At 39.8% G+C, this 22,100-nt stretch overlaps 1 protein-coding gene across 3 annotated transcripts; it reads right to left on the bottom strand.

Annotated features, from left to right (window-relative positions):
- Nucleotides 1–1,475: 1,475 nt before the first annotated feature.
- On the bottom strand, nucleotides 1,476–21,008 carry kpna6 (karyopherin alpha 6 (importin alpha 7)). 3 transcript variants are annotated; one of them, XM_041240712.1, is made up of 15 exons: nucleotides 20,881–21,008; nucleotides 18,174–18,238; nucleotides 15,716–15,849; nucleotides 15,125–15,220; nucleotides 14,718–14,817; nucleotides 14,289–14,383; nucleotides 13,753–13,884; nucleotides 13,411–13,499; nucleotides 13,183–13,282; nucleotides 12,579–12,742; nucleotides 12,333–12,411; nucleotides 12,043–12,168; nucleotides 11,679–11,806; nucleotides 9,306–9,487; nucleotides 1,476–8,819 (listed from the first exon to the last, which is right to left on the bottom strand). In XM_041240712.1, the coding sequence occupies exons 3-15, from the start codon at nucleotides 15,812–15,814 to the stop codon at nucleotides 8,632–8,634; spliced, it is 1,578 nt and encodes a 525-aa protein (XP_041096646.1). In that variant the 5' UTR covers nucleotides 15,815–15,849; nucleotides 18,174–18,238; nucleotides 20,881–21,008; the 3' UTR covers nucleotides 1,476–8,631. The 3 variants fall into 3 exon arrangements, with proteins under 3 accessions (XP_041096646.1, XP_041096645.1, XP_041096644.1); XM_041240711.1 differs by lacking the exon at nucleotides 18,174–18,238 and having other exon boundaries at nucleotides 9,306–9,484; XM_041240710.1 differs by lacking the exon at nucleotides 18,174–18,238.
- Nucleotides 21,009–22,100: the final 1,092 nt, after the last annotated feature.

The raw sequence follows: 22,100 nt of genomic DNA on the forward strand, positions 1-22,100 counted from the left end.
TTATTACTTGCAATAGTAACACAGTCAGAATCTTCAAGCACTTCCAAGCTGGTCTTATTGAGCAAAACCCTCTTAGTCATTTCCTTGAAAACTATTTTTAAAACCTTCTAGAACCCCCTTATCAGTTTATCTAAGTACTGTTCTCTGGCAAACAGAACACCTTTGCAGCACAAACAGCTAATGCACTGTTTTGCTGGAGGCAATAATTCATAGGATTCACTAAGGTGAGGGTATACCAACATGTTTAGATAATGATCCTAACTTTAAATGTCACAGCATCGATGTTACATACCCTTTTACAAAATTTGCAAATTGGAGAAGCAGATATTGTAACATAAAAGCAGAGGATGTATTACCTTGTAATCTCTGCTATGTAACAGTGTACTATGCATTTTGATAAACACACTTGTAAGTCTCTCTGTGAAAAAGTAAAACTGGCCATTATTGGTTTAAACAAATGAAATACATGACCATGTATCAACTGCACACAACCTATAAATTTGTCTAGACTACATGGGTTTGGAGAAAAATGTTATGAGTTTCCTTTTAAGACCTCTGCTGCAATTATCACATTTAGCCAGCTGATGTTCCTGATAATGAAATACAAAAAATCAGGTGTGACATTAGCCACTGAGTGGCACTGTGCACTATATAAACACCAGTGGTCAGTTTGATGTACTCGTACTGGAATGTTGAGTATTAAAGAAGTATTAAACCGGAGCGTATTCAGCAGTATTGATGGGAGGGACCGAACCCTTTTTGCACTGGCCTACAAGTTCAAGTTATTGGAAGGGTTTTGATACAGTGATCTAATTGGGATGCTGTCATCTCAAGTGTGTCTATTTATGATCACAGAACAACACTGAATAGCTGCAGGTGTAATTTAGTGAGACGCACTGACCCGGACATGTTCCCATTGTATGAGGTAAACAGGAAACAAGTTTTTCAAGCTGCTCATTGTAACAGACCAGGTTGTTCAGCTGAAAGAGGGGCACATGTCCCAGGAAAGGAAGAAATCTGATCGTTCAGATCTGTCTGCTCTCACGAAATAAAACCTTCATGCAACAGGTTCTTATTACTTGCTACATGATACATGGATCTTGCATCACAGAGGGTTTGACTGGATTCCACTCACAAGACTTCTTCAATGCTATTTTGATGCATAACATAACTACCTTGTGTTTTCATGAGGTTTGCAACCATTCTAAATGGTTCAGTCTTCTGTTACTCAGACAGCCATTGGATTTTGAATTGGTTGGTTTGATCAAACTATAGTCAGCGTTATGGTTCACAAATGGATCTTATTAGAAGATTTTACAAGTGTTTTCTTGGATTGCATCACACACTTAGTCCTGAGAAAGCACAGACAGGTGAATCCCAAGTGCCATTTATAACACCCCCTTCAGTCGCCGTGTGCAGAATTGTACCATGTTAACTTTCCTATATATGCATGTCCATTATAATAAATAGATGAGTTTTGGCAAGGCAACTTCTCCAACCCTATAGAGTTCACATTCCCATATTCTGTTTTACACATTAAAAAAAATGTAATTAAAACAAAAACAAATGACCAAAAGGGATATGCACCCCATCTCATTCCAGCCCCCCCCCCTTCAGATTAAACAAAAGACAGACACACAAGTTAGCAAGGGTTGCAACATTTATTTAACATTTGTTTTTTGTTTACAGTGTAACCCTAAAGAACTATTTTTTTGTTAAGTTTTTTGCGTGTGTGTTTATGTATGTATGTGTTTTTTGCCTGTCCTTCGTCACGCGCATTCATAAAAGTCGGTCGGTCAGTCCGTCAACGTCATTGAGTCAGTCGTCACAATGTCCAATCCAGAAACAACAAATAAGATCAATAAATAATAATAATAATAAAAAAAGTAAAACAGTGGACCAGAAAAAGGAATTCATAAAAGGGGGTATCCAGTTTCTTCTAGATTACATTATAATGTGCATCTAATATCTGAATGGTAATTAATTCTATAACCCTATCAATAAAGCAATCAGATGTCCCTTATATATTGCGTCTTCTCAGATAACGTGCATACCCTTTAAAGTAACCTGCGAGCGAGTTCATCGTCACCTTTCTTAAAGAAGCTATCCTGCACGCAATAATTTCAAAACAACAACTCTGAACTGAGTGAAGCAGCTGAAGTGCTGCTTGTTTTATTCATGCATTTTTATTTGCGTTAGTCTGGACAGAAGACAGGTGAACCCTTTTAGTCCACTTAGCTGTTACCACAGATTAAAGGGTAGTGTTTAAATGCACTTTTTTTTTTTTTTTTTTTTTTTTTGCTTTTCATCAGGTTATTTAATTATCTGCATTATTTATTTATTGCTTGCTCGCTCCAATCTGTAGAACATATCCAATTTCAATAACCTGAAAGAATCCACTGAAAACACAGGGAGCATCTTAAATTTCAATAAACCGATATATTTTTGTTTACCTGGAAAAATACCAGATTGTGCATTTATTCACAGTTACGGCAGTCTATTGAGTTGATCTTTATACTTCATCTGCAAAATTACAGTTTACAGTTATAACATTAATATTTCTAATGCAACCAAAAACTAATCAATCATTTCTTCATTCCCTATTCCAGTTCTTTAAATCAAAGCCAAATCTTGTGAAACTGGAGAACTTTTAGTAGAATTAGTACATAGTTGAGAAGCCAGGGCAGAATACTGTGGGATTCCTCCATAAATCCTAGAAATCTGGTGTATGGAATTGGAAATGAATTGGCTAAATGCAAAACGGGTATTTGAAACATCGAAAAGCTCACCATTACTTTACACACGTAATACAAAGGCAATAACAACTGACCGTTTGCCATACAATCCTAAATATCTTCTTAATTCAGCTACAAAATGTATTAAAATTGTGTTGCATGCTTATGGGGAACCCATATAGTTCACCATGACTTGAATAAACACACCATGGCCCTGCTGGCCTGGAATACGCTGAAGACTCAAAATTATTACCCATCCGATTTTAGTTCTCCTCTGTCCTGATCCAATAAAAGAAAATCATTTTAGTGCAAGAATAGTAAAGGAGGACGCTTGAATGTAGCCAAGCAATGTAAGGATCAGTTGTTAAGGTAATAAACCAAAAGCAGCAATGTTTGCACATAATTCGCGCACATTCAAGTAAAACAAAAAAAAAAAGTCATAAAAAGACCAAAGATAGACCTCCAGGGCATTTGATGGTTGGATTGGCACTTGAGTGAACAGAGCAGTGCTTGCTTTCTTTATTTGTAATGATCTTTCTTTGTTTCACTGTTCTTATAAATAGACAAAAAGCTACAGGTGCAGTAAACTTGGGTCCAAGTTTTGGTCAGACTGAAACCAAGTGGGTTATCCTATACTCAGCTGGGACACACCCTGGCTTACCCCAGAGGGGTATACATTCATCAGATCAACCCCGAAGTAAAGACAGCCGTTCACACCAAGGTCTTCATCTTGGCTGACGGTCTTCGCCAAAATGTCGGTCTTCTTACAGACCTCAGATTTAAAACTGGTGCTTTAATCTTACAAAAACTGTTGCCCAGAACAACTGAAGCACCTTTTTTTTCCCCTTTTGTTTTTATTATTTAATATTTCATCATTTTACCTACAGAACTGTTCACCCTCAAAACAGTATCTGTTTACACCTACTGATCAGATCTAATTCACACAAATCGAAACTTTAGCCAAATTACATCAAAATAGTAGAAAAACTGTACAAAAATCACCTGTAGACAAAGAGACTGGAACATACAGAAAAACCAAAAAGATTGGGACATTTCTCAAAAGATCTTGATCGAACTGCATTTTGCATAGCTGGCATGTTTTGAAGCTTATGACAGCAAGTTGCTGAACTGGGAGCACAGAGTTGTAGGCTGACTTGATGTTCACTGCAAAAGGGCTCAGGATGCAAAACTAAAATCAGTCTAATTGCAGAGCACAATAGGGTTTTGTTTCTTAAAATACATGCAATGATAGTTACAGAAAAATTCACTCTCTCAATTAGAGGGCAACACTCAATCTAATGCAAATCACTCTGAAATACAGTTCTGAAAATTGGGCGATTTCCCTCTGATGAAACTTGAAACACTGCAGAGATTTGAAGCACACACTAAAGTATGGCACCTTACAGTGTTGTACAACCTGGCTTAATCCTACTCATCTGCAATACTGGTTTACAGAAATAATAAAAAGTGTATGGGAGTAACAATGCAGCACCTAAGAGCAGATTTTATCAAAGTCCTAAACTGTGTTCTAGGTAGTGGAAATCTCCCACTTATATGTCCCTTAAATGATGAAAGAATTAATTTTAATCAAAACGAACCATTTACCTTAAACAGAAGAGGTTGCAGTAAAACATTTAAAGAAATGTCCTTCACACAGTCTTCACAAACCATTCTGCCCATCCCTAATGTAATGGCAGAGAAATGTAAAAACAAAAATATCTTCTTGACTTGCTCATGTATCATGTCACATGTTTATTCTTCCAGAGTTCTCTTTCTAAAGCATGCAGTCCTTTTGCAGCTAACACCAGCTCCAGTGCCTGGTTGATTGATTGAATTTTTTTACTTGTAAGGTCAAGTATTTACTGCAATTCTTGGTGCACTGTTCTTCCTGGCAGAACAACAAAGAAGAAAAGTATCTAGCCACCCATTCACAGATCAGAAATCTGGTATGCAAAAGATACAGCCTGGTGAATAAGTACATGGACCCCAATAGTCATGCCTGGTACCAAGACCATACATGCCTACCCTGGTTCACGTCAATATATTAAAGGGAACTAAACCTAACTATAGGATCTAGTGTCCTTTAACTAAAGCTGCTCTCTGGCACCAAGAAAGGTCAAACAAACACAACTGATCAACAGCTGCCACCAATAAAACACTCAATAGAGGAACACAGAAAACCAATCACAGAAGCTTTAGACACAGGACTAGTTTTTGTTCTAGTCCCTTAGATGCATGTAACCTAGATATAGAGAAGAGACCCACTTTACCTAGAACAGTGGCAGAATTTTGATACTGAGTCAATTGAGAGACCTTCCCACATGCAAAGCTGGCCATCACTTGTATCATGTTCCTGAAAGTGTCAAACCGCACCCAGCAACTTGGTTTTCTGCCCCACCTCGTATTAACATAAAGGGAACACCGGAGAGAAATGCTGTTGGCTCTGAAGTGAACGGAAGTGTACAGTACAATCTCTCCCCCTCACACAGCTCCAGTCAGTCTGTGTCACACCAGTTGGATGTGAGATCTGTCTGCCCTCGAACGCAAAGCCGTTGCAATGGCAGAGGTAGAGAAAAACGCTTCCACAATTTAATCCCACTAGCACAGGGAGCACGAGTACTCCTCCAAAACACTTTAAAATTGCAAGTCACAGTTTTTTTTTTTTTTTTCCCCCAGAGGTAATATGAAAAAAAGAGACTCAAAACCCTTTTGTGGGTTTTTAATTTTTACTCAGTCATTTTGGAAAAGGACCGAGCAAAGAAAAAAAAAAAAAAAAAAAAAAAACCTAAAATGCGCCGAACTCAAAGTAAGGCCAAACTGCATTTTGTCTCACAATCGCAGATTAATACTGCATTTACCAGAACCGCAAGAATTGCTGGAGAACTCAATTGTGAGCATCTAGAGAAATGTTTATCAAAAATAGCAATAAAAAAAAAAGACATATAAATGCTTTTGAAGCACTTGTCCTTCTGATTGGTATCATGGAAGCTATTTTCCTCTAGTGTTGTAAGAATGTCTCTGGCCTGAATTCAAAAAAAAAAAAAAAAAATTTTACAGCAGAGCCATAACCAGGCTTTCTAACAGCTAGGACACCACTACAATTTCAGAGTGAATCCAGGCCATGGTGTGTGAAGTGTCTGCTGGTCAAGTCCGCAGTGGTGTGTGCAAATTGTGTTACATCTGTCTGTCTGTTTCACAAATTTAAGAACATGTCCCTTGCCAAAGCTTGGATTAGCCAGCACATTTATACAAACAGAACATGTAGAAATTTACAGCAAGCGCTGCTCCTTCATCCCAAAGGAAGACTCAATTTCAGAACGTGTAGTTTTAAAAAGAACAGTTGGATCATCTTATGTTTTTGGTTTTTTTTGCTACACAAAAAAGTATGCAAAGCAAAAAACTATTGCACACAACTAAATCGTAAACTGATTCAGTGACTTAAAAGATTTTTTTCAGAGAATTCCCCTCCTTGGTTTGTAAGCGTTATCTGTACCTGGCTCCTGCAAAAGCTCCTGTGCTTCTCCGAATTGGGAGCCCACACATTAGTCGGGAATCTCAAGAACAGTTTTGTAGATGTGGTCAGGTCCGTTTCTGTTAGATCCCTCGAAACTGGAAGGTGCAAGCACTGGCTAAACCCTAAACTTTCTGGAACATGATTTACCAAGCATCAGTTTATTACAGGGCGTGTTCGTAGCACTCCTGGAAGGGGAAGTGATCTGAAAACTAGTTTGCGAAGTGAACCCTCCACCCTAACTCAATACAGATTAACAGCGTTTACCTAAAAAAGTTCAGCTAGGCAAATTGACTTGTTCCTTCTTTTATAGGTGCGGCAGCAAATGCCATGTTAGTGGACTTTTATTCCACCCATATAGGACAGCTCTCTTCGGTCCCTTTGAGGACTGGTTATTTGCACTGTACCTTGCTGCGATTTGGTACCAAAATAGTAGGAATCTGAGCCATTAGGCTCCAGCTAAAGGTAACTTGAACTATCCAGATTCTTTAGAGAAGTTATCCAGCCAGTAATGAAAGGTCACCTTGACCTCACGTTTAATCTAATGCCTGCTGGAAGGATCCAGACAACCATTTCAGGTTAGATTTTGCAAGGTGAAAAGCTGTGGCATATTCAGGACTCCTGCCTGCCTGGTACCTTACTAATCCTACCAGGCCAGGACGTGAAAGCAGCTACACCCTTAAGGACAGATTCTAAAAGTAAAACTAATATCTGTTCACGTAGGGCCCACCAAAATCAATTACAAACCAATACCAACTTAAAACTACAATTCCCATCATTACTTGCAGGTTCTGCACATGCCCAGTTGCTCCCTGTTATTTCAAACTCTTGTATACAGATTTTTCCAGAGGAGGAAGGAGAAGTACAAAAGCAACAGCTTTGGAGCCTAAATGTTTAATTTATAAATTGAGGCTATTCTTCCAATTTCATTACAAAAAGCATCTAGCAGATCAACCAACCAACACCTACGAAAACATTCTTTGTTAAATGTTAATTTAGTGTTCAGACTAAATTAGCTTAAATGTACCCTAAATGCTGCAGATAAAAGCAGATTTTGATATTGAAATGCTACACAATGGATACTATAAAGTTTTCCTTCACAGGTCTGGACAGAGTCTCTTAAGCCCGTTGACCACCAGGTATTTGGCAAGGGAGGTAACACGATGTGTTTTGAATATATCAACACCATGCAAAACTCAAAAGTGCACTGACTGATATTCCAAGGTCTGCACACCACAGCTTTATTTACATTAGCCTCTAATCTCGCAACTTTTTAAGCCGAATCAAGACTATATAGAGATATATATATATATATAAAAAATAAGTTTAGTTTCAGAAATGTACATAATCCACTGCTGTGGGGCGACGCAAGACCAGAGAACTCAAGCAGGCACTTTTTACTTGCATTTTTATTTTATTTCTTAAATTGTTATTATTAAAAACACAGCACACAACTTAATATCTACTTTACCAGCTTTGATCAGCTCTAAGCTATATATATATATTTTTTTATCTATAACCATTTTCCCCCAGGTACCCACTTAACCCACCCTCCCTGTTCCAAAAAAACTGCTTAAATTAAACCAGATCACGTAAACTTAAGTTTTCAACATTTCCAAAAAACTTCAGCGTGCCGTTAGGATCAGTAGCAAAACAAACGAGCTCCTTTGAAAGCCAGTGCCAATTCTATAGTATGCCACCTTTCTGCTTTGAAAAGCGGACGGTTCTAAACTAGCAATACGGCTGTTGCAGTCCTTGCAGCTGAGCCTGTTATCGAATAGAAAATGTTAAACACTTGAAGAGCTGTGTTTATAGTGGCTTTCTTTAAGAGACAAACAAAATATGATACCGAGAAATAAAAAGAAATCTGCTCAATCCAAGAGAAGGCCATAAATTTCACTCTAAAAACTCAACCCTTATTTTTTTTGCCAACGCAGGACAGTACCTGGCTAGAGAATTTCTCTGCACATTGACCAAGTCTAACTCTTGAATTCCTCCTTTTGCTGCCACATTTTCTGCTGTTTAAAGACATGAAAACTCAAGATTAAATTATTCAGTTCATCATTAAATTCACTTTTAAGGCAGAAGAGGTATCCAAATCTTAACAAAAACAAATGAGGAAAAAAAAAAAAATTTTAATCTCCTCCCCCAACTTGTAAATCAAATACTATTGCCCTAGGAGAACAACAGTCAAGAAGATAAATATATTTAAGTTTTTTTTGCTTTCATTTTAGGGGTAGGGAGGATTTTTTTGGGGTAAGGAGAAGGGGGTCAAACCTCTCCTGATTTTACTGGTCGATGGATGGTGGTTGTCTCATGGCTCCAGCTGCTAGTGAATTTCAATTTCTTTATTAATTATTATTATTCCCTCATTTCAGACGGGCATTATAGCTGGAAGCCCTCCATGGGGGCCTCCTGCTGCGGGAACAGGAACTGCTGCTGGTTCTCGTCCACCTGTGGCGCCAGGCTGGGGTCCTCCTCGTCCACACCGAAGTAATGCTCAATCAGGTCAAAGGCTTTCTGATAGATGTCCTGATTCTCGTGGCTCTGGAGGAACTCGATCTTATCCAGCCCTGAGAAAAGCGCACAGAAAAAAAAACACACATGAAGGGGCTAGGAAGCACAGGGAGCTTGTTCACTCAGAGACACAGCCAATTTGAAACTCGTTCACTAGGGAAACAAAGCTAAAAGAGAAAAACAAAAACAAATTCAACCTTAAAGTCCAACACCAAAAAAGACCACCTCCCTTCTGAATCACAAAACCACGGTACGATCAGGACTTGAATGGCGTTCAGTCCTGGACAGGATTGGGGTCAATTTCAATTCCTTTTCTTTAAATGATTAAAAGGGAATGGAAACTGGAATTGGAAACAGATTCTGAAAAGGAATTTTGGGGGCACTGAACCCAACCCTGGTCCTGGGTCTCTCCGACAACAGAGTAGTCCACCGTAGGAACTGCACTTGTGATCAGAGCCAGATGTGAGCCAAGGCCTTGAGGAGCTGAAAGGCGTGCTATGCTGCCCGCTCCCACCCCTTCTCTAGGGTCTCAAAGTCCTTACCGTAAGCCTCCTCGATGAGGCTGCAGTAGGGGTTCAGCCCGCTGCCATTCTGCTTGGACTCCTGCTCCCCTAGTCGGAGGATGTTCTCCAGGCCGGTCAGAGCCACCTGCACGATCTTGGAGTCCATGACTGTGAGCAAGTCACACAGCGGCTTGATGCAGCCCAGGTTTACCAGGTACCTACAGGAAGTGGAAATAGAAAGGGGAAAAAAAAAAAAAAACGAACAAAAAAGGTAAAGTCTACAATCCAAGGGTGCTCAAAACAGATGGACATCTCCCATTACAACCACCAAAGGGACTGTGTAACATGTTAACAGAAAGCTGGTCCGGACAGAAGGGGCATCTTAACAACCAAAAAGGGGAGTTTACTGTGTATATGAAATTAGAGCTGCATGCTACATCGTCGCTGTTCAAAATAGGCATAATACTGGTGCAACTTGCATCAGATTGAGGTCATAAGAGCCCCCCAAAAGTGTTTATATAGTTATTTCTACAGTAAATATAAGGACATGGGCTTATATTGCAACAGCCTTTTTAAAAACTGTACAGGAATTAATTTAAGATCATTGCCTTGCAAGACATTCATAACAAAAAATAAGACTCAAAACCATATAAAAACTAGGATTTTTCTTGTGTAATTTATATTACACAAGAAAAATATAAGAGTGCTTATATATTCTTATATGGAATATATAAGCACTCAAATAAAACGTCCTTGGGATTGATTTGGCTGTCGACAGAAGACGAACGGTTTGCATGATGTTCTAAAGCAAGTTCGATGAAAACAAGACACTGAACATCCATAAGCCTTGATAACAACAGCAGGAAAAACTGTGGCTCATAAAATCAGGGACTGACAAGAATACAAAGCATTCTGTCGATTAATCATTTATGTTTACAGTAACAATCCAGGAAGATGAGAATAGGCTGGACTACAGCTTGCCGGTCAACAGGATTTATTTAATATTCAATGCACAAGGTATGTTCCTAGACAGCTAGCATAATGGAACCCCACACTTCAGAAGGCAAACAATCCAAATAAATATTTGATTGTAATAGTGTGCCCCCACAGCTGCACTAGGAGTCTTGTTTATGTCAATAGCGCCTGGAAGACTGTGCAGTCTAGTATCTGCTTAATGTTCTTACTTATTTGAAATGAAATGTTTAGAAACGTGCAGGTTGTTTGGATGCAATCTCCAAGTGCTAGAAAGCTGTAGTCTTCATGTTCAAATAAATCTCTATCTTAAATTAACTGGAAAAACTAAATGTATTTTAACCAAAAAAAACAAAACAAAAAAAAAAAAAACCTTTCTAGTGTATACATTAGAGCAAGTAAAGAAGCACATTTCACTTCTGCGTAAAACAATCCTGTGTTTTGTTTGTTTTTTGTTTAAGGGTTCACTGTAAAACTACTGTGAACAGATCAAGAGCTGCTTCTGTAGAACAGTCAGAAAAACCAAAGGCTCAAATTCAGCCTCGCTAAAAAACAGGCAGCAGTTTTTCTGCAAAAAAAGACATCGACAAGGGAGTTTGAAAACAGTTCTAAACAGTCTGGCTTGTGAGCAGCCAAATACTGACGTAACCAGAAAATATGAATATTTCTTAGCGCTGTAATTTAATCTACATGAACACATCACCAGAGGACTGGAGCCACACTTGGCTCATACCAGGAATTCCTGTGCCTCTCTACACTTGAACCACACAGCCCAACAACTACATGTCTGGCCATGGAAAACAGCACTATCACAACACAGGCTGGAAAAGAGCTTACAATCGAGATAAAACATTTCATTTACAGGGAAGCAAATACTCACTGCAGGATGAGCGGAATCCATTTTAGGATTTACTTGACACTATTATAAGGCACTGAAAGAGTGTTAATCAGCTTTACTATAATGTTCTAGAAGAATGTAATTGTACAAACATGTTAACCATATTGTTTTTGCCTCAGTTGGCTCAAGGCTGTAGATCGCATGCTTGTTCTCACTGCGTGTACACTGTTTCATGTGTTCTCTTTACACAAACATATTTCACAGCATTTTAAATTGTATTCTGTGAAATAGCTGGATCTCTGTTCACACTAGTGTTGCCCATGTGTTTGCCATGTAAAATCAACTGCGCCCAGCTGTATATTTAGTGCAGTTTGCATGTGATTGTTTGGAAAGAATGCAATAAACCAATTCCATGAGACACTTGCATTTTTACCCATCTTCAGCCATGGAGTACATTCAGTTCACCTTTTCAGTTAAGTGATTACAGAAGGTCAGCACACTTTTGCCACTTGTATCACTCCGGTTTTGGTCAGTCAAAATGTTTGACACCGAAGCAATGCTAGTGTGCTGGTGACAGAATCAACAACGGATTCAGGCCTCACCTGATCTGTTCTGGAGTTCCTCCCGATGTGGCGTTTGTGATCGCCCAAGCAGCTTCCTTCCTTGTGCGAAACTCTGCTTTCTGCAATATGTCTATTAGCACTGGGAAGATGTTTGCATCTATGACTGCCTACAAAGACAAGCAGAGAGAGAGATAATTAAATGTTTAAAAACCTGAATACCCGTTGGTTAAATTGCCAGCAACAATTACTTTGAAAGGTTGACTGGTATCTTCAGATCAAGTCTTTGTTGAACAGAGTACTGATCTGTAGAAGACAAGTGGGCTGTACACTCTTGATATCAGCATAGATTGAATGTGTCTCATAACCCAAAAGACCGAATTTCCCAACGTGATGTGTATCTTGCCTGTATCTGAGCTCTGTTTCCAGCAGTGATGTTCGAGATAGTCCAGCAAGCCTCCTTGCGAATGGACTCCTTGGGACTGCTTAGTAAGTGTAGGAGACATGGCAGGGCGGAGCAATTTAGAACAACCTGCAACAAAAAAAAAAAAAAAAAAAAAATGCTTTTAACATACACAACTTCCTAGCCAAGTTTAATCACTGCTGGATTAGCAGTTCTCCAACTAGATGCCCCCTAGGAGGGGGATAGGAAGTATTGCAGTTTGTACTCTGTATTTGTCTTTAGGGCTTCCTTACCTGTGTCTGGATGTCGTCGCCCGTTACAATGTTTCCTACAGCTCTCAGTGCAGGGGATGCAACTTTATAATCAGTGTGCCTAAGATGGAAAGAGAAAAACAAATGCTACATTTCAGCTGCCTGTTAAATGGAGGGTATCTATGTAGTGAGAATAGCTACAGATAAAACTGATCTGCTTCTCTGCTGAAGCATGCTTTCGGATAATTGCAGAAAGGCTGCGAGACATGCACTACAAGTAATACTAACATCAGAAGTTCCACTAGTCGTCTGCAGACCCCAGAGTCAATCACAGCCTGGATCTTGTCGTTTGGCCCATCGGAGAGATAGGAGAGGGCCCAGCAGGCATCCGCTAACAAATCAGGATCGCTGCTGAACAGCAAACGGGACAGCACTGGCAGACACGGAGACACCTGAAACAGACAAGAGATAACGTTCAGGAGCCCTGAGCACCACTCGAGAGACCTGTATCCACAGCATGGAGAGGAATCTCTCATAACTCATGTGGAGATTAAATCAAAACCAGAATGGTGCTTCCAAGATATAGAGAGAGTCAAAAAAGTGGAAACATAGGACACTATGAAATCTGAAGAAAAAAAACAAACAAATCTAATTAAACTGTTTATTTAACAGAAGGATTTGTTCCGATTATAATTGACGCACACATTTCTGGCATGCATAATGAATTCAAGAACATAAAATAAAGCACGTGAGGGGATGACCAAGAAGAAGGAAATGAATGTGCGACTGCTGTTGGACACGTGTTCCGAGCATATATTCTCAATTTGTTTAATGGATTTTAATAGGACTTAAATATTTTAACTTTAGCAGCTTGTTAGTAAGAGAAGGGTACCTTGTCAAAGTCTGGAGGCGGGCTCTTTCCTCTGCACAGGTTAGACAAGGCCCAGACTGCATTTCTGGTCATAGTCAGTCTAGTGGACTTGGTAAGTAACCTTTAAGATAGACATCAGGATAAAAGAGTTTACTCCAGGTACCCATCAAAACAACACATGTACCAAAAGACAAGGCAAGGATAAGTTCAGGCACCGACAATGCCAGGTAAGAGTACAGATTCACTCACAGTAATAGTGGTTGAAGGATGTTGCAGTTCAGTACATAGTCTCTGCACACAGCACTGTCACCAGCAATGTTACCAAGGGCCCACACTGCCTGAAAACGCATACAACAGAGAACGATTGCTTGGGTGAATTGGGGAGAGATTCCAATAACTAGAACTCATACATTTCAAAACACCACCATGAGATTACATTCAAAAATTTTAACAGGTTGCTCTATAGCTTAGCCCAGTTTTCAGTCAAGTGTGTTCACATTCTCCAGAGGTTTCAGCCCTGCCTCTGATCCAAGTCACCACGCAATGCTGCATACAGAAGTGAACTCTAATGTGTAGTATGGTCAGTCTTACCTGTTCCTGTACGTCCTCAAAGTCAGAGTTGAGAAGCTCAATGAAGATAGGCACTGCCCCAGCCTCAATCACTATCTTGGTCTGTTGGGAGGTTCCGGATGCAATGTTTGTCAAAGCCCATGCTGCTTCAAACTGGAACGGAGGGGTAAAAGAAAGCAAAGGGTAACTTCTATCCAATTCAGTGTCATCGCTGGGATTTTCATTTTACAATTGCAGGGATGGAAATGAAACTCCTATTGGATAGCAGTTTCACCCATTCCAGGTTTTACTGCAAGCTTGATTAGCCACAGTGTATAGGTAAAAAGGTAAGGTGTATCTTATTAAACATAGTAAAAACAGGAATGGATCTAACTGCTATGCAATGGGAATCTTATTTCCATCACTGTATATGTGCAGTTGTTTTGTGCTGGCACGCAGCATTAAGCCTTTCCATGCCCCTCAAGGGGGCTTCTGACTTGACTGAGAATGGAACCACTATTGCAACCACTAAGAGACAGAAGGACAGCCTGATCTGGAACTCTGTTTCAGTGTTATACCTGTAATGTGCAGTTGTCGCTCTTCTTCAGGAATTCGACAAACCTCTCCACTACCCCTGTGGTGTTAATGACTTCATCAATCGGTGGGTTTGGCTCTAATAACAAAATCAAATATAGGAATTCAAGAAAATGAACAGAACAATGAAAACAAATTCAGCAACTGTACACGGCTGGCTTAATGATGCACCGTCAAGAGTAAGGGCACACTTCCAGAATTAACTGCAGCTGCACATTAAGAGTTAATTAACATGGTACGCATTTACTTTGTGCAACAACGTAAAAATGTGGTTATGCATTGGAGCGGTATGTTCAGGTCTATGCACATGTTGAGCAAATTATTTTTTATGTGCTAATCAGCATAATCTAGTAAGTGTCACGTTAGCCTTGCTTTAGAACACATTACAAGGCCGTTGTGCTTGACAGCGATACCTTTAGACAGCAGTTTTCTGAATTTCTGGGTTGTGGCTAGTTGAAGTTCGGGATCCTCTGAAAAAAGCATCTCGACCATGTCTCTTGTAATAACACCGTCCTGAAACACAATTACACAACAGGGTTAGCTAAGAAACTAAACAATACAGCTCTTTTGAGCTTGTACAATGTATTCCATCACAACACCTTAAAAACCTTTCTAGAATGCAAATGCTCCATTATGTAAACAACTGAAGAACTGTGTTTACACTGGGCTACATAAATGTGCATTACTGAGAGAGACACATGATACGAGCTGTACACAGAAGTGATAAGAGAAAGAGGACACAGGAAGAGCTGGGTCTCACATATACAGAATATATACACCTGTAACATGGCCACTTTGCGGCTGCCAGGTTCATACTAACCTCCGCTGTGGTCGAGCTGACGATGGAGTCCATCAACGGACTGTCAAACATGCCTGCCTCATCACTGATCAACTCCACGTTTCTTCTTTTGAAAAGCTAAAAGCACAGAAGAGTAAACCAACAGCAATTATAAAATCACCATCGCTTGCATTATTCACTGCTTTTGTTACACAAAGTCTTTTTTGACAGCTAAAGTATCCATCACTTTGCTAAAAAAACATTCGTTTTTCAACATTGGGGTCTGGTTTCAAAGACTGCGATGATCACTAGTTGTGGACTACCTTATCCCAGGTAACATTAGGTAGTCCAAGATTAGTGTTAAATCAGGGTCCAGGAAACCCGTTGTTGATATCTTTAAACATGAAAACAGATGTGTGTCAAACTAAACATGTTACCAGAAGGATTCACAACCGGGTAAAACCCAAGTACAGGGCGGATGGGCAGTTCAGTTTCTTGCCCCAGAATCAGCATGTACAAAAAACTTCATCTCTCATAAACAGGCCCAGCAACGCAACTGGAAACCAGGATCTCCGAGCACCAGCCCATTTGGAATTATTAGAGAATTCCACTTCTCTATAAAAAGGTTAACACCTGCTCTTCTCGTTTCTGTTTCCGCAGCTGAATCCCCTCCTCCTCCCTCCTCCTGCGCATCTCCTCTGGGTTGAGGGCTTTGTTCTTGTACCGATTCATTCTGTAGTTGTCTTTCGCAGGACTTGCTGTGGTTTCTGCAAAACAAAACAAAACACTCACTTCCATGCTAATTACGAAACTCCTCCGAACACAGATTGACATTGACACCCCGTGTGATTATTTGGTCAAGTTGGACGATGACATGTGGCTGGCTGCATTTCGTTAAGGACACCGGGGTCACAGTTAGTCTCACGCGTTCACCCTGGTTCAAAACAGGCAGGTCACAGAATCCAGAGATGAAAACATCTTAAGATCTCCCAACGGATTCTCATGCCAGTCTCTCAGTCAAAGCCAGCATGCTCCTCCTGTGTGTGTGTGTGTGTGTGTGGATGGATGGGAATATTAACAACACAGTCTAATGATGTCAGAGTAATGGTACAGGAAGATGTAAACAATGAATGGCTATTTCTGCAATGAACCCTTAAAGCCTAAATGCTCTGCACAGCAGCAAACCTGCATATTGCTTTCAATAAGCCATTTAGATTTAAAAGCGCTTTTTTTTTTTTAGCTTTTGGTCTTAGTGAAATTTTTAAGTGAAAGTTAAAAAGCACTCTGTGAAAGGAAGGCTAATTTTTTATGTTTGTGAATTAGAGCACTTTAATTTACAGTAGTATTTCTCCACTTTCCGTAAGCCTTCATTTGATTGCATGATGCACACCGTGATATTAAGGTGGCCATGGTACTTCGACAGAGCTGTGGATCACTGCTGTGCCTATACTGTATCGTGACAGAGCTGTGGATCGTTGCTGTGTATACTGTATCGTGACAGAGCTGTGGATCGTTGCTGTGTATACTGTATCGTGACAGAGCTGTGGATCGTTGCTGTGTATACTGTATCGTGACAGAGCTGTGGATCGTTGCTGTGTATACTGTATCGTGACAGAGCTGTGGATCGTTGCTGTGTATACTGTATCGTGACAGAGCTGTGGATCGTTGCTGTGTATACTGTATCGTGACACAGCTGTGGATCGTTGCTGTGTATACTGTATTGTGACTGAGCTGTGGATCACTATCCAGGGGGGTGGAATGGTTAAACAGTGGTCAGTTCTTCAGTGACAGACACGAGAAAGAGCTGTTATTGTGGAGCTTCATGCTGAACTTCTACTTACAAAACTCACTGTCAGCAAGTTACTTTCAATCCAAAAACGATCAGCACCTCCGCAATGTTACCTCCTATTTCTGAACTCTGGTGCTGGCGTATTTACTGCTTCTGTACAACTTGAAAATGCTACATCAGGTTCAATTGATCAAGGCCCCCACTTTTGTAGCGTTACTGTGACTTTGCCTCGTTCCGTTATTAAAAGCTGGTAGAGAACAGTACAATACACTCAGTAATGCTAAGAACAGGCTGTTGAATAGTATCATTCCAAGACTGTCTGACTCGAACTGTGTGATGTGCGGTCACAGTTAGCCACAGTGTGTAGGAACTCACAAGATAAGCCAGTACAGAAGACACATGGAAATATAGAATTATTCAGTAAATGTTAGCATGCATCTCATTTCACAAACTATGCTTTGTTGAGACACCAGAAGGTCAACTGATCCCACCGCTCAGTGGCTAGACTGGTCTTAGACCATCACTGTAAATAAAGTCATTTGCCAGTGTCTTGTGATCTTACACAGGTACATCATCTCTTTGTTAACCACGCTCTGGGTTTTGCACTATTAAGGAACTCTGGTGAGCTAATTCCCAGAGAGCACCGGAACACAATAAACTGCTAGCTAGACCCATGAGAGTTTTTAGACATGATCAATCTTTTTATTTATCAATGTTTACTGGGGTGATTAACCCTTTCCCAAAATATCCACCGCTACACATTGAAAGAATATCTCCAGTCCTTTTAACAACAACAACGACATGATAAATTACATAAAAAAATATTTACATAAAGTACGAGGGGCCACCAAGCAAGGTCTGACCTGGTATTCAAAATAGCTCAAGATGTGCTTGCATCACACCTGAAACCCTTGAAGCGGCATGTTCTCTGCAGTATCACAGGAATAAGTTGTCCTAGAGCAACACAAGAAAGCACATCTGGTACAGCCCCTATGACATTAAATAAGGATCAAGCCAAAGAGAAGCTAGATAAAACACACTATGTCACTGTGAAGATAAGCACATGCACCTAATGTGCAAAAAACTCTGGTGTGCAGGTTTTACTTTTGCAGTATCGAGTAACAGGCTGATAGAATCCTGGGCTTGTATCATTTACTTTTCTTTTTTTTCTTTAAAGCAGCTGGTCTTCATAAACCCCCTTTGAGAAATATCGGCTCATTTGAATGCAAGTCACACTGTGCACATCAAGCCCAATTTAACAGTGAAAAGGAAACACCAGAGTAATAAAAGATTAAAAAGTACCAGTCTATCCTCTTCTATTCTACTGTGAAACTCCTAGTACCCCGTGACCTTCAGAGTGTGGACCCCTGTAAACAGATACATCGAACTAGTATGAAGCACACACACACACATTTATAAGCTTTCCATGCAAACGATCCCCTGTATCAGGACAGGAGTAATTTGCATACTCTTGGAAATTCAGCACCTGACAACCAAAATCCATCAGAGCTGCCCGTTACAAAGCAATCATAACTGTGAGAGAACAAACCCGGGGCAAAAGCATATCAAATAAGAACGTACTGTTACATATAAAGTATGTGAAGCTGTTGTACGTCAACTGAGTTTCTATGTGCCTCAAATTGGTCAGCCACAAGAAAAAAGGGAAACTCCATTCTCACGAAAGCAACTGTGACACACAGTACAGGAGGGATGGAAGTTTATAAAGACAGCTTAGTACCACACACTGGATGACTACGGTCAGCTGATCAAGATTAAAATGGATACTGATATTAATGAAGACCAAACCAAGGGTTTACAATCAATTGTGCTACCTTCCATTAGCAATATCACCCTCCTATTCCTCTGTTCTGATTCCTGATGCCTTATCACGTAATGTGTTCTAGTTTAAACGAATCCGCTCCGACAGTCTTGCCATGTGACCTACAACGCAGGTACCAGGATGCAAATATTGATCCATAGTGTTTCATTTCAAAATAAAGAGTGCTTGCCCTAGGAGCCAAAAAAGGTTTCCATATTTTATTAGTTTTGACAAGACACACGTTAAGAATGCAAATTGGTACCAAAACAGGAATTTCGAATGTAGAATGATTCATTAGCCCTGCAGTATGTAGCAGTCAGCCCTGTACTAAATAGGCAGCGCTCACAGGATGGGATATAAAGATGACGCTGCCAGGAGGTAGAACAGCTCCACAGTCCCATCAACTGGCTTCAACTCTTTGGGGCTTCCTTGGAGCCAATCAAATGCGATGCATTTATACTGTCAAAAAAAAATCTGCAGTCATTTCAGCAGCCAGCTTCCTGGAGGCAGCAAGGATCGCTGCGGCAGTCTGCTAGCTATTTTGGAGTTACGAATTCCTCAGATAGGATCAGGACAAAATAAAAATAAACAGAAAGGCAGCCTGCCTGGATGCAGCTGTCATGCAGTTAAAAGAAGCAGCAGTCAAAACACTATGCTCATAAATGAGGGGCTTTACAATAACACAATACAGAGACACATATTCACAAAGCTTACACCACATAGTTAAATTAACACCAGGTTTCGGTTTCTAAGAAAACTAAATGTTGTCATCTTGCTACAGTGATGAAAATAAGACTCCCATTGCATAGCAGTTTGATCCATTCCTGGTTTCACTATGAGTTGAAGACACACCTGAATTATTGCTTTACTGAATGAGTCACAAATTGAGTAATAGTTCATAAATCTCGCTCTGTTGCCAATTTGTCTGACTAGAAAAATGAAGGTAAACAAAAGACATAAGCACTGTGTAGATGAATCAATCACAGAGCTGAGTGGACAATCGAGATTGAAAACATAAGATGCCTAGGACATACACATTAAACTGTGTCAGTACCATAAAGCAGGTAGAATAGATTCCGTAACGGAGAACCAACCCATTTTATATATAAAACAACGTAAGTAAATCTGGAGAATTCTTACTGTTAAAAGATCCCCAATGTTTAGCTAGCACAGAATATTGTGGCAATAACACATTCATTTGTACAGCAACTCATAACATACGGGCCTCCTTAATATTTTTAATGCGCAAACTTTATATATCATGTTACACACAAGGAACACGTGGAAATTCAGTTTTTCTGAATGTATTCTTCGGGTTTTCCGTCGTGGAAAGAGGGAATTGAGGGATTTACATTTGCGGCACCGGCAGATCTGATAATCGAATCGCTATATGTGATACTGCACTTGAATCTGACATCTTAGCGGTATCGCTACACCACTGTTTCGGTACGTCATCACACACAATGCATTTGCAAATCATTTTTTCACCATTCGTGAAACCACACGGGTCAGATTTATAATGCGACACAAATTTCCTCACACAAACCAGCTAATCTGGGTATACAATCTGCACTACCGCCGGTAAAAAAAAAATGTTTTTAAAATGCCACACACTATTCTAATCGACGATCTGTTAAATTTGCGCGACATTTAAAAAAAAGGGCAAACAATAAATGATAGTACTGTTACGTCTTGACGTAAATATTCACGACGTCCACATGAAGCGTTTTTAGAAAGTCTTTTAATACAGTGCTTTTTTATCATCATTACTTAACCCGCAACGCAGCTGTATCTGGTAATAGACCATCACATTTCCACGGCCTTTAGCTAATTACACCGCAATCGCCATGCATTCTTGCTCTGGACAGTCGCAGCGGACGGTTTGGCGCTAACCCTGCCTAACTCGGCACCAACCTGCATATAACTCTCACTATATCGTTTCCGTGACACCTCTTTCACATTAAATGTCACATTTCGACGGTCCTCGCATACTGTGCTGCAGAGACACGCTCGCAACGGTGCTCGCCTTTCCCGTTTCACCCTCCGAGGAGGACCTGGCGGACAACGGAGAGCAAGACACGACTCGGCAAGCATGATACACCCGACCCCGAGCACGGCTGGATTTCCACCCAACAAACCTCTCGAAAACATTTCGCCCGCTTTAATTACAAACAGCGCAGTCTTACTCACCCATTCTGGCTGCGATTTCCACCGGCGTCTCTATCCGTCCTGCGTTTGAATAATTTTTAATCTCAGGACTCTCCCCTCCCTTCCAGAATTTGCTGTCCGCATACAATATGTCGGAGAACGACGGTGGCCCGGAGTGCACACAGCGGATGCGGGTTTTTTTTTTTTTTTTTTTTTTTTCTGCTCAAACGCCGGATGCACACATTTAAAGGACAACAGTTCATTTAGTTTTTGGATCAAATCAAATGAAAGAAAGCAAGGGCCAATAATAATAATAATAATAATAATAATAATAATAATAATCCCCACCATACATGTTTATTGCTGAATTTCCACGTTTACCCTATTTTTAAAAAACAGTTCATTTAGTTTTTGGATCAAATCCAATGAAAGAAAGCAAGGGCCAATAATAATAACAATAATAATAATCCCCACCATACATGTTTATTGTTGAATTTCCACGTTTACCCTATTTTTAAAGAACAATAATATTAAAAACCAACTGTAAAATCATCTGTGATACTACCAGTACGTTTCATCAGCACCAAATAACGCTCTAAAAAAACTATTATGTTGTTTATATAAACTACCAAACCCTCTGAAAACGTGAATGTGACCAAATGGAACTGATTTATATGTTAACAAAAAGCAAAACAGTAAATTCGAAACTTTTGCATCTTTGTATTAAAATCTTTGACATCTGTTTCAAACACGTTCCTTCAGTTTTTAGGCCACATTTAGTTGGTCCCTTGGCTGTCCTTCAGAGCAAGGTATTGTGAAGTCTCCTTTAGTACAATCAGCACTGTTGGCTGTGAAAGTGTGTACTGTCTACACATAACAGTTTGTACTTGTATGTATACATATATAATGATGCAGGTGAACACAACCTGAATTTGTTCGGTGGCAATGCCTTAAATCAAATGTTTGTTTTGTCTCTATAGCAGGCTGCTGAATGCCTAGGAGGCCAGTAAATAAAACTGAATGAGCTCTAGTGGAGGCAATGTTGATTACATTGTATTGATGATGATGATTATTATTATTATTATTATTATTATTATTATTATTATTATTAACTTTAAGTCAACAAGTTAAATGTTTTATTTGTTGAAAATACTGATTCATAATGTTGCTGAGGTGAATAGATCATTTTGAATCTCGCCGCAGTTATGGTTTAGTAACTGATTAACGAGGGGATTCTTGTTTTAAAAGGTTATTTTTGTTAA

Source organism: Polyodon spathula, unplaced genomic scaffold (assembly GCF_017654505.1).
Source record: "Polyodon spathula isolate WHYD16114869_AA unplaced genomic scaffold, ASM1765450v1 scaffolds_665, whole genome shotgun sequence".
In the NCBI taxonomy this organism is placed as follows: domain Eukaryota; kingdom Metazoa; phylum Chordata; class Actinopteri; order Acipenseriformes; family Polyodontidae; genus Polyodon; species Polyodon spathula.

Coding starts and splice junctions, on each gene's coding strand:
- kpna6 (XM_041240710.1), bottom strand. Junction 14,384..14,717: donor CAGAAAACTGCTGTCTAAAG/GTATCGCTGTCA, acceptor TTTTGTTATTAG/AGCCAAACCCACCGATTGAT. Junction 13,500..13,752: donor TTGAGGACGTACAGGAACAG/GTAAGACTGACC, acceptor ATGCGTTTTCAG/GCAGTGTGGGCCCTTGGTAA.